Below are 13,195 nucleotides of genomic sequence, written 5' to 3'. Positions count from 1 at the left end.
CGAAGGCTAGATGTGTATCTAGCTGGGGTAATGTAGGCCCAGCACTCTTTCCTGCTTATGCAGGGGGTCGGACTCGATGATCTGTTGAGGTCCCTTCCGACCCTAGCATCTATGAATCTATAAGTCACGCCTCCTGATGTCTAGTCTGAATCTCCCCTCTGCCAGCTTGTGACGGTTATTCCTGGTCACTCCTGGTCATGCTCGGGGGAACAGGGACTCCCCCAATGCCTGCTGGTCCCCTCTGACTAGTTTGTAACAGGCCACTAGATCCCCAACAGATCACTAGCTTTGCAACTCAAAATGAGATACTTGCATTTCTAACAGCTGTTAGTGCAAGGTCAAGCCAGCAGCTGAAAGGCAAACTGCTCTTTTCTGCTTTGTACAAATACCCATACCAAAAAATATCACAAACCAGCCCTACAGATAGGGAACCTGGCAAATTTGCTGATGATGCCTGAGGCAATGCAAAAATACAACTGGCTTTCCCAAACTGCAGTGTATGGGTGCTGCAGTGCTGAGCATGGAAAAAAGGGGTTTGTCAGTAAAACTAATAGGACTTGGAAGACATGACAGAGGAAGTTTTTGGAACAGCACGTGCAGGGTAGAAATCAAGCACATGACTCAACAGGGATGGGAGTTAGATGTTTCAGCCCCTCTAAGCTGCGCAGAAAATGGAGCTCAGGATGAAAGTTATATCTGAGCTCAACTATACTTGGTCAAAAGTGATACAGATTTTATTCAACTCGCACTGCCAACTATAAAGCCCTGAACTATTATATTGATCTATTTCTGCAGCCTCAGAAGATCTATGAAATGAAATCTTTTTATAAAGATCTCATGGCCTGCTGTTTTTGGAGTCTTTCTACCAGCTGAAAAACAGACCTGCTGTTACTCTTTCTGGGGTTTGATTGAGCATGATGGGATTTCACATCATTGAGGTGTTCTGAAAAACATTTAGAGAGACAGCTTTCATTCCCCGCATTTCCTCATATGTTATACTAAATTCAGTTCAATCCCAGATGTCTGCCTGACAATTCAGTGCAAACAGCTTCCTTCTCAGGTTTCCTTTAATTTTATCAGGTTCAAGCATGAAGCTTACTCAAAGTCCTTTCTCGGTACCACTCTAAATGGTTCAGGATATGCTCTTAAACCAGAGCAAACTCCTGTGCAGACACACACATGTATGTTCCAGGCATGTCATGTTTTGCATTCCTGGCTTTTCAATATCTAATTTTTTTTTTTAAACACTCTGCGTGTCCTTTGAACACAAAAATTAGTTTGGATAACCATGGTGTCGGATGCATGTACCTTTCCTCTCTGTCATGGCCCATAAGACATTAGAAATGCAGAGTACTTGACATTTATGCAGCATGTGCACACATCACCTATCAAATGCTGAACATATCCAATTCATAAATGTTAATGCTAGAGCAGACTGTGATGAGACTTTGACCTTGTGTATAACTCAGGCCATGGAATTTCCCTCCAGCAAGTCCATCATCAAGACCGGTGACTTGCAGTTGACTGAAAGATGCACATCTTAAAGAAAAAATCCACTCATGATTTAAAGCAGGGGTTCCCAACTGCAGCCTGGTGCCAGGTTGTGAAGGGCTGGCTGCCAGTCCACAGGAGGGCTGGCTGCCAACCCAAAAAAGTGACTGTGGACTGGCAAACCGCAGCCTGGAAGTAACCGGCATACTGCAGGCAGGTAGCCAACCCTTTTTTATACCAAGTTTAAAAAAGGGTTGGCTATCTGCTTGCAGTAGGCTGGTCACTGCTGGTCCGTGGTTTGCCGGTTACTGCTGGTTCATGGCTTGCTAGTCCGTGGCTTGCTGGTCCACAGCATCAAAAAGTTGGGAACCCCTGACTTAAAGGCTTTGAGTGATGGGCAGTCTACCACAGTCCTTGATCAAGAATCTTCCCTGCACTAGACTTGCATCCCCCTCCATCGGGACTGAGACACTTTGTATTCTCTGAATCTTGCACTAATTCAGGCACAAAGTGTTGCTTTAAAAAGCAATCTACTGTCTTTTTTTTTGGTAAGAGAATGGCAAAATGAAGGATTATGAGTCCATATTCCTGGGCTCTGCTCCTAGCTCTGTCACAGGCGTCTTTTGCAACCTTGAGGAAGCCATCCAGCGTGCCTCAAGTCTCTTCAGTCATAAAATGGAGAGAAAGATACTTGCATACCTCACTGTGATGATGGAAAGGCATACTTCAAAAGGTTTTCCGATGTTTTGAGATCCCACCAAAACAAAAACAACCATTTTTCTAGAATCCCTCTGTCTCCTTCTAAAAATAGGGAGCTTAAAAGAAAGGGAAAATTATTTGATAGCAGGATGGGTAATAAGCAATAAACTATCCATGAAGGGACAGCCGGGTGACAGAAGAGTAAGAGCGGGGAGGAACTGGGTTGGGGTGGAAGGAAGACGGGGGAGAGAGAGCTAGATGTCATGTTTGAAACAGGCTGGGAAATGCTGCAATTCACACTCAGATATAACAGCTTTGCAATTATCAGCTTTTCCAGCTGTGAAAGCTTCTGATTAGGTTTTATATTTCTGCAGTCTATAAATACATGTAGATATCTAGATATGTAAAAAAGATTGTACTGTTTGCTTTTGACATATTTAAAAATCAGGTGTAAGAAAGGAAGCAGATGTGCTTGTTTTCAAAACTGAAAGTCATAAAAAACAGTGCGTGAAGGTTTTACGCTAGCTGAGATTCAGGAAGGAAAAAGTAATATTTCAGTGGGGTTACATTCAAAACCAAGGCAACACGTAGTCTGTTGGCAGCTAAGCTACGTACTTAGCAAACCAAGAGCAGCAGATGATTAAATATCATTATACCTGTTCCATTGCAAAACATTTTTAGGTACAACTAGGGCCTCTCAAAGCACTTACTGTATTAATGACATCAGGAGCACATCGTAAAATCTAAACAGCTAGTTTTATGCCAGGAGATAGAGTCAGGCAACTTATTCAGTTCCAGGAATCTCAGAATTACTTCCCACTCGAAGCAATGAATAAGATGATAAAATAAGTCATGGGCAGCAAAGACCTACCCAAGTTGTTGCAGAACTCCCCTACCATGCCGTCAGGGTTAGCCGTGGGAATTTGGGTAAGGCCGGTCAGAATGAGGACATCGCTGTTTTTCAGAGAAGCCTGGTCCATGGGCTGAAAAAGATCATTCATTGCAAAGTAAATTCAGTAATGTTAAGAGTTACAGCACAGGTTCTCGTTCAAGAGGAGGACTGGCAATACAGAACCTAGACGCAATGCTGCCGAGGGAAGGATGATGAAATGTTTTAAATTTCTGAGCATCGTCCTTTGAGGTAATGCAGTTCAAGATAGTCAGAAGCATAAAGCACTGCTAACTTATACCTCCCGATAGCTGCAATTTATTGACCTATAACTGGATCCCTTAGATCAGGGGCTGGCAACCCTTGGCACAGGTGTCAGAGTGTGGCACATGAAGGTATTTTGCTTGGCGTGTAAGCCTTGGGGTGGATGGCGGCTGAGGGGCTGGGGCTGCACTGCCACAACAAGGATCAAGCCCCTTGTGGTTCCTCTGCTGTCAGCTTGGAGGCATGTGTGCACCTGCTGCTGGCAACAAGCTGGGCTGGGACTGCAGATCATGGTGCAGCTGTTTACAGCCTCCCAGCTGCTTTATACAAGCAGCCATGGACACATAGCAGGCAGCAGGGGCCTTCTCAAAGCCCAGGCTGGCTGGGGCAGGCAGCCAGGAAGCTGCAAGCAGCTGCATGCGCACATAGGGCAGATGGTAGGGGAGCCATGATGGGCCCAATCCTTGTAGCAGCACATTCCTGGCCCCCCTTCCCCACCATCTGCCCCAAGGTGAGTGTGCACCTGCTGTTGGCATCAAGCTGGGCGGGGGCTCAGTGGACCCTGGTGCAGCTGCTTGCATCTCCTGGCTGCCTGTGATAGCTGGCCTGGACTCTGGGCAGGCCCCTGCCGCCTGTCCCAGAGCCCAGGCTGCTCGCAGCAGATGGTAGGGAGGCTGTAAGCAGCTGCAAGCAGCTGCACCGGGGTCTGTAGAGCCCTGGCTCAGCTCGTTGCTGGCAGCGGGTGCATGCATGCCTCCGGGCAGATGGTGGGGAAGAGGCCAGGGCTGTACTGCCACAACAAGGACCAGGCCCCTCAGGGTTCCCCTGCCATCCTTCCCTGGCACACCAACATTGTCCAAGTAGAGGTTACAGGTGTTTTTGGCACTTTGTCCAAAAACATTGCCAACCCGCCTTAGGGAGAGGCATCCCCCAGAGACTACTCCTCCTCTAGCCGTAGAACTTGAGAGCACGTCTGAAACATTAAAGACTAGACCTTGCTGAAGACTGTGCACAGGAGACATTTAACACTTGAGCGTTACAGACTGTGCTAGCTCCCCATTAGTTTGAGTGCAACTCAAGGTGCAGCTCCGATCTACAAAGCCCAATGGTTTAGGGTCCTGGTATCCCAGATTCCCCCAACCACCTCGCTCTCTGCTTTCCAGCTAAAGCAGGTGCAGTCATCTGGGACCTTGAGCTCTGGATTTCTGTGCGCTGGAGATGTGGAGTCAGGGCAGGGGCAGCAAAACATCTCCGAATACAACATCAGCTTCTGCTTCAATGAGAAAAAGCCAGAACTTGGTGACTCTGAGACAAGCCAGGAAGGGTTATTTATTGATAGAGACCTTATTATAGCATTTTGATTTTTTAAAAACTATTTTAAAGTTGATTAATTCATTAATAACCAACTATTTTAATTATAGTTATATTATATCATTATAAAAACTATTTTAAAGTTGCTTAATTCATCTGGGGGGGGAAACAAAACAAAACAGTAAGAGCCGAGAAACCCAAGTGAACTGATACAGACACAGCATCGTGTCTGCAATACTACAGGCAGCGAATGAAAGGAGTAACATATACAGCACAGATCCTTTCAGTGCTGAACCTTCTTCCAAGATGTGATCAAAATAGCGTAAGAGACTCTCCCTCAATAATTAATATTTTGCTGAAGCTTGTGCTCGAGGCCACCAGCTTAAAATACAAGTTCTCAGAATAAGCGAGGTCTTCCAAACGGTGCGGCGTTCTGATCCACTGCGTCTGTTCCATGTATTACATTACTGGCTTACCACCCCAGGTACAAATTACTCTGGACTAGACAGACAGGACATTCAGATGTCAGGTCCTATTGGCTGCAGTTGTGTGTGACATCTAGTATATATAACATTCCTGTTACATCTCATTCCTAGCAGACAGAGGTTTAGCTCAATCCATTTGTTGGCAGACTTGGCAGAGAAGCTGACAACTAATGGGCCATTGAAACGAATGGATATTTCATCCGGTAGAGAGTCCCTCTAGTAAGTTTTGAGGCACTTTGGCAAGGCAGCATAATGGAAAGCTTGTATTGCTATGGTCTATGCTGTGCACAGAGGACTCCAGGTACCAGGGCTGAAGATGGAACACCCTAGCAGCATTAATTAAAGCAGAATGGAAATAAATGACCTCTCCTGCACCCCATTCGAGATACGTGAAAGTTTGGAGATCATATTTACGAGGGTGCTAGTACAGGATACATGGATCCCCAATACCCAAAACTCAATACAACCTAAACTGCTATGGCAAACTTTATCCAGAGCAAAAGCCACTGGCTCCCCAAGGCCTAGGCAACTCAACTGCATGGCATAGCTGGGCTGGGGTTCTGAAATCTCTCCATTCTGGGCTCTGCTATGGGCCACAATGCAGCCCTGGCAGTTGTGGTCTTCAAGCCTCTGGGCCAGGAACATGTACAGTACAAACAGGGGCCAAGGATTCTCCAGTGTAGATCTACGGCATGTCCCTTGGCCTCCCAGTGATAAAAGGTTTTTGTCAGGCTGTGTGAAGCAGATGCGCGGACCACGATGAGGACCCACAGGGTCTTCAGCATGGCTCCCTTGCTCACAGCTACCCAGGGCAGTGTGTGCAAAGGTGCAAAGGACGTTGTAGTGCCACGAAACCCACCAGTGAATTTTATCCCTCGACTCTAAAGGGAGCTGAGAGGTCTCGCTGCCATGCATGCAGGACCAAACCCACCACGGAGGATCTATAGCAGCCTTTGAATCTGCACAGTGTGCCTGTGAAAATGAAATGCCAATACTGCAATAAAAATAATATCGAGTCTGTCTGTGATAATGTACAGAATGATTAGGCCATATTACATACACATAATTTCAACTCCTATTGCACTGTGAAGGCTTGCATTGATTTTCTGGGGTTAATGCAAAGAAGATGTCTTAAAAGGCTTTTAGTGACACTTCTGAACCCAAGCTGTCACCTCAAATTCGCAGCTTCAGTGCCTACTGGCAATTGCACGCAGTTCTGGTATTGATAGGCAACAAGACAACGTTTCATTGGAACACTTTGTCAGAACATAAAAGCAAAGAGTGAAATTTGTAACGTCAGGTCCACATCTCAAATAACCACTTGTAAAGCCTTCAGCTGTACCACAATTGTGAATGACATCTGTCTGAAAACCTGGGCTTGTATGTCCCATCAAGGTGCTCTGAGTACCTCAAATGAGGCCTCCTATTTTCTACAAAGAGGACCACAGTCTCTATCCTTGTATCCACATGAAGGTGAATACTTTGCAGTTCTTTAGGAACTAAGGATGCTGGATAGGCCTGGGCAATTTAAACCTCACAAACCAATTTAAACCTAAGAAGCCAAGCCATGAGTTGGCCAAGATCTCTGGTCAACTGATCCGTATTTGAATAACTCTGGACCTACTGTGGAAATTCCCTAAGACCAGCAGAGTGCTACTGTTTTGTCAGTATTCAAAATAATCAAGAAAGATAAACCTGAGTAACTATAGGCTGGTTAACCAGGTATCTTTCTCAAGCAAAATAACTGAAGAAACTAATACAGGATTCTATTGACAATAAATTAAAAAAAGACAGGAAGATAATGACTGCCATTCAGCAGGACTTCATGGAAAACAGGTCTTGTCAAACAAACCCTCTTTCATTCCTTGATGTAATTACATGTTTTCTGGTAAGCAGAAGGTAGGGCAGGGTGGCACCTTAGAGACTATCTGGTTTAGAGAGACGCAAGCTTTCGTCGGCAATAGCCTACTTGGTCAGATGCCAGCATAAAGCATCCTCCTATATATGCACCCCAACATCAGTGTCTGGTTCATCTCCATCAGTCTCCTAGATCCATTCTTTGCCTAATAGCCGTCTTCCCCAGATCAGAAACCTGCATCTCTGCCCAGCCCCTGCACTGAAATCCTTTCCTCCCAATTGACACTGCCTCTCTCTGCCTCCTCTGCACCTCCAGCATCTGTTCTGCTCCTAACAGGAATTGCAATTCCTTCCCCAGCCCCCAAGTTAAGTTTGAGCCCTTTGGCCCATTTCCCCCACAACAATTATTGTCCATTTTCCAAAGCTCTCCAGCATCTCTGCTTGTCCCCTCTCACAACTTCCTGCGTCTGAATCCATGAGACTGGACGTAGGCAGCTGGATGAGTCAGGGGCAAATGTTGATGTTGGGAACTACATGCTGGAAGGCACTTTATGCTGGTATCTGATGAAGCAGGTACCCAGTACTAAATGAAGATCTCAGGAACAAGGTAGAGGAATGACAGCTATGCTTTATCAACTAGAGGAACTACAGCCAGGAACAGATAAACACTTGACACAATGGGAAGGAGGTCCAGCGTGTATAGCATGGATGATAATGGCAGCAGCAGAATAGGTGAGTAAGTTTAACAGAGCAAAGCAACATAAAAAAGAAGCAATGTTAAGGCTGCATCATTAAAATTTGGAAATGAAAGAGTTAAGACCCTTGCAGCACTGTTAAATGTGGCTATGTTGCACATCCTGTATATTTGTGGTACACATTTACAGCAAGAAACACTAAAATAGAAAATACAGTTGAAATAGGAAAAAAAAAAGTTTCCCCTGCTAACTAAATACCACAGAGTATGTAGGATGTGCAGCAATACTCCTGACATTGCTTTCCTGACTTCTTAATGCCAAAAGCTTAAATCTAGTATTGCACCATTGTATATAATTTTCTGTATTTATTTCCAATTTAAGGCAAAACACACATGGAGGCCCAGGTTTAAGGGTTGATACACATTGCATTTCAATGCCATGAGTGCAGCTAGGAAATACTCATTCTTTAACCTGACACTTGGTTTATGCAGTTTTTGGAGACAGTGAATCATTACTCTACTAAGTCAGCTAGGAGAAGTTGTGTCAGCTCTTTGCTCATGTTTTGCCCCCTACTCTTCACCTGTCTCTAAACTGTAAGATTTTAGGACAAGGCTGTGTTTGACGAGGAGGCTGGACTAGATGACCTTGAGATCCCTACTTTCCTACAATTCCTATGACTGGGGTTTTTGGGGGTTACCAGAAATATTTAAAAACAACAAGAACCGCTGGAGCTTCTTTCCCAGGAAGAGACGACAGACCAGAGACTGGCTTAGACCTCACTCTCTGCCAAGGAGATTAGTCAGACAGCTTTGGGGATGATCTCCAGGATTCAAAGAAGCAACAAATTCACATATGCATCTTCCATCTGAATCATCTCATTCAGAAACACAAATCCAACCACCATCAACAGACTGGTCTCTTTGTGGACAAACTAATATCTCTGCTTCTCCTTCCAAAACCTCTTTGTGGATGCTTAGCCGCCAGAGACTCAAGATAGGTACTACACAGAGCTCTCACCACTGTCCCAAAGGCTCTTCTCGCAGCACCTGACGAGACCGTGCTGCCTATCACACCGGCCCATAACCTTAGTGCCTTTGACTCAGACCTCTCAAGGATCTAACTTCCAGGCTATGTTTAAACATTGCCACTGTTTTGGTCAGTCTACAACACAAGCTTTTAGAAAGTGCCAGGGTTGTCCACACGTTCAGCACCCGAAGTCTTGACTACTACATACCCATTTCTCTGACCTCAACAAGTGCAATATTGCCCCACTCATGTGAATACTATGGCAAGACCATTTTCCTAGCTCATCCGTGTGTGCCTGATACCCCACTCTCTACTTTTCCCTTTGACTTCTCTCTCTTCCATACTTCAAATATAAGCTACCTGTTTCTGTTTACAAGGCCTCCTAAACTTATTCATTACCAAGAGACTGACTCCCATATCCCACTGGCTGCGATGCTAATCTCATCTCTCCCTTGTTATATTTTCAGTGGACACTCTCTGGCTTTATGCTTGGAAGCAATCCCCAGCAAACACCTGCACCAACCTACCCTGATCTTCCACTGGGCCGAAAAACCCTACATTCAACCCCATTTGGCCATGGGAGATGTAAGACTTGGTGGAAGGATTCAGGGCTGGCTAGTGGTGGCTTAGTGCTAGTTAAGCTGCAAAGAGCAGCTCTCGTTGCACAAGCTCTCCCATGCCAGGAAGTTTTTACACGCGTTCAGGGTGCAACTTCCAAAACATTCCTGATATTTTGCCAGCCAATTATTCAAGTCCTGGGCATGCTCCACAGTAACTGGAACGCATATTCCAGGTTTCCATTTCTGAAGTTTGTATGTGAACAGAAGCGTGACAAACCTCTACAGTAAGAAACCTATATATTTTTTTGCCTCTCCCCCACTGCTAAGTGACGGTGTCCATGGAATTTCAAGGGATTTTCCTCATTGTTTCCAAAAAACAAAATGTCACCTTTGGACAAAGATGACACATGGACAATTATATCCTAATAAATGGGGCTTGTAGCAGCACAGGGCTGAACCCACATCTGGCTTTCCTTGAGAGAAAACAGGAAACCAGACTGAATTACGCATATACCAGGGGTCAAGAAGGGCAGGCCAAAATTACCCAGCTTGATCACTTCCAACCTGGCCACCGTTGCTTCTCCCCACTATTGAAGCCCCAGCTTTGCAAGCTGGATAGACTGGCTCTATCCAATCTGTGAGCCACAGATTGCTGACCTCTGCCATACCGCATACAGACTTTCTCCTTGCAGTGTCCCATTCAAAGTATTGCTAGTGATCAATGGCATTTCCCTTTAAAGTCATGAAGGATCATAACCCAAAACTGTGTGATGGCTTAGGATATAAAGAATAGAGTTACACACTCCAGTATGTAATACTCCATAAATATAGTTGCTTTATAAAAAGGGTATGAAAGTTTATCTACGGTAGTTGGTCAGCTGCTGAGAGCAAGCTTTTAAAATGCATGTATTCAAAAATGGGGACATTTTGCAGACAGTTAGGAGATAGTTACCTAGTGATCATGAGCCTAACTTTTTTCTTTTACTATTATTATTTTTAAATATGTCCTGTTAATATTGCTCTTAACCATTATATGCTTCATAAGTTGTCACTTATAGTGTTGAAAACTTCTAGCCATTCTTTCCTCTAAAAATTTATGGATCTTAAGAGAATTAATTTACTGGAAATTACATCTGCAGCACTATAAAGACTTTGCCCTTAGCAGAGAAGGGTGGAGATGTTGGCAGCCAGTTAGTCATCATTCCTTCCAAGGGAAGATATTTTAGAAGTGATAAAGAAGCAGCCTCTGAACCATCTTTACAGCCAATTTAGTGAAACACAGGGATTTTTTTTTTAATGCTGTATTGTTTAACAGGTTAATAATGAGATTAATTTGGCTTTTTAAGTTATGGCAGGAGACTTTTACAACAGGAAATCAGGCTAAAAATTTAGTCTCTGGTAAACAAAGAGGAGGACTGTCTCGCCACCACCAAATGGATGCTGGTCCACTTTAACAGTAGCAGTTGTTGCTCAATGCATACCAGGAAGTCAATCACCAACTTAGATGGGGAACTCCTATCCACTGCACAGCACCACCCAGCGAAGCGCCCTTTCTTTCTTGAGCATTACAATTCACCTCCCAAAATTCAATAGGGAGTTAGTACCTGTGGGTGTGTTGTAAGTAGGGAGGATCCCGAAACATAGGAAACCTTTTCATAATGCGACTGTATAATCCAGTTGGAGCTTCCAAGTGCATAGCCAGAGCTGAGAGGAGTGACCTGCACAGCGCCAAACAGCTCCTGGGGTGGGAAGAAACAGACTTCAGAAGAGAACAGACACAAGCTCTTGTTCTGACCATCACCTCCAGTGGCACTGACAACTAGATGATTACAAAAACATCTTTTCACCATTTCAAATGGTGCTTTCTGTCCTTTGAAAAACTAGATCGGTTGCTGTTAATCTCCCCCCCGCCCCAAATTTTAGCAGAAGGCAGCTATCTTTGGGCTCCACATTCTGCAGGAGGAAGGTTTAAATTTAGAGACAAACCCACCCTCCCACCAATGCTATTTCTATTCAAACTCTTATCTACAGATGGTGTTGGAACAGTCTTTTTTTTTTTTTTTTTTGCCTGTAAAACAGCCTAAATTCTGAGCGTGAACTGCTGGGCAGCATTCCTTTATTGAGCTGTTCCCTTCCCACTTGTTACATGAAGCATATGTGTTTGGCTATATGCTGTGAAGTGTGACACAAGGCAGAAACCTTTGAGTTTAAGGAGGGAGAATAAGCTACTATGGCCACCTGACCAGTGTGCCTCCGTACCCTCTAGCTGCAACCTCTGAGAACGGATTTGTGGCATGTTCAGGCTCTCTCAACTATTCCAATGTGTACTAGATGTATCCCAAAATGAGACACCATCCCAAACCCAAGAGCTCACAGTCCCCAGGTGTGTGGAATTTGCATAAACACAGGGATGTAAAATGGATACTGTAAATGACTGACTCCAAGAGTAAACAAGAGGGCCAAAGTCCACTGACATCTCCCAACTAAACTGTAAACCCTCTATGCTATGCAATGGTCACACAGGGCTATGAGCAAAATCTGAATCCCAGTAGTTCAACTTTGTGCTCAAGGTGCAAAAGGGGATGGAAACTGTATAACATGAACCAGAATACTTGAACACTTTGGTGGCTGCCTCCAGAGATGCTTCTTTCTAAAAAGGCAGACTGCAGAATTTTTTAGTTTAATTCACTTTAAGGGCCTGCACTAGCTTGTGACACAGCAAATGCTAATTCAGGACCCTCAGAGCAGAGCATGCAGATAGACTGCCCCATGGAAAAGACTCACACAATCCCCAAATCATTGTGCAGAACGGCAACCACAGAGGCAGAGCTGCCTTGCTGATCTCTAGCAGCATAATGGGCTGGCCAAGAAGGGGTACAGTTAGGGACAGCAAAGGACATAATAATTCAGTACATCTCCCTAGGTTTTAAGTGGCCTGGGTGCAGAGAGTAAGGGACAAACAAAGGCATTTCCATCGGGGTTATGATGGTGGCTGTGTCACTACTCACAATTTTCTGAGAATACCCCACCAGCTGGATCTTGCTGAGCGCAGAGTTCACCTCGGGCATAGTGTAGCATCTCCTCCAGGTAGATACCTCCACTGCATCCTTCAGAGGGGCAGGCAGCAGTCTGCAGAAACCAGATCAAGGCATTTTCAGGATTGCTTGTTGGGCTCCCTATTTGCCTTCGCTGTGTTTTTAGCTTTTTATGCACTGACTGATTAACTCTCTAATGTTTAACCACATTTCAGAGCCTGGCCATTTTCCCTAGGATGGGGGGAATGTAGAGATGCATGGTTTCCTAGCCAGTGAGAAGCAGGGTAGGATAAGGACTGTAGCTTGGAGTAAAATCCCATCTGTCGCTGCCTCCTTGTCCCAGAAACCACCTCCAGCCTTCTCTACTGATAGCCTCCAACTCCTTCCTGTTCAAGGAAACAGTGAAAGGTGAGTTGCATCACCAGCAGCAACACTGTCACCGCAGATTAGAGTCAGTGGCAGATCTGAACTGCTGATATGCTGCAGTCTTATAGCTGAAGGTGTAGTAGAATTTGGCAGCGATGACAACGTTGTGGATTCCCCTGTAAACAAGCCATCTTTGAAGGCAGGAGTCTGAGTACAAAGAAGCATGGACGTGCAATTAAGGCAGAAGATCCAGAATTTCAGCAACCCTCACTCCATTCTCAGCTTCCTTACAATGTCTTTACGTGACCGTGGGCATCTGACTCTCTGTTGCAAAAGAGGGTCAATACTTACCTCCAGAGGGAACGTGCAAGGATAATTAAATTGGGTTAGGACGGAGACGGAAAAGGATCCTGGAGTCGTCATTGACTCCATGATGAACATGGGCCGGCAGTGTGGGGAGGCAGTCAAGAAGGCCAACCGTACCCTGTCATGCATCCACAGATGCATCTCGAGCAGG

General features: G+C 45.0%; 1 protein-coding gene across 1 annotated transcript in view; it reads right to left on the bottom strand.

Moving 5' to 3' along the window:
- INTS9 (integrator complex subunit 9) overlaps window positions 1-13,195 on the bottom strand; it is an 80,533-nt gene that overhangs the window by 41,370 nt on the left and 25,968 nt on the right. Inside the window, exons 7-9 of the mRNA XM_019537211.1 lie at window positions 12,286-12,406; window positions 10,882-11,016; window positions 3,062-3,173 (exon numbers count right to left, since the gene is read on the bottom strand). Coding sequence (XP_019392756.1) covers window positions 3,062-3,173; window positions 10,882-11,016; window positions 12,286-12,406 — 368 coding nt within the window. The remainder of the gene's footprint in view (window positions 1-3,061; window positions 3,174-10,881; window positions 11,017-12,285; window positions 12,407-13,195) is intronic.

This window comes from Crocodylus porosus, unplaced genomic scaffold (assembly GCF_001723895.1).
Source record: "Crocodylus porosus isolate Cpor-Errol unplaced genomic scaffold, CroPor_comp1, whole genome shotgun sequence".
NCBI lineage: Eukaryota > Metazoa > Chordata > Crocodylia > Crocodylidae > Crocodylus > Crocodylus porosus.
Note: the sequence above shows the minus strand (reverse complement) of the source record. Positions and strands in the feature narration are given on the sequence as shown.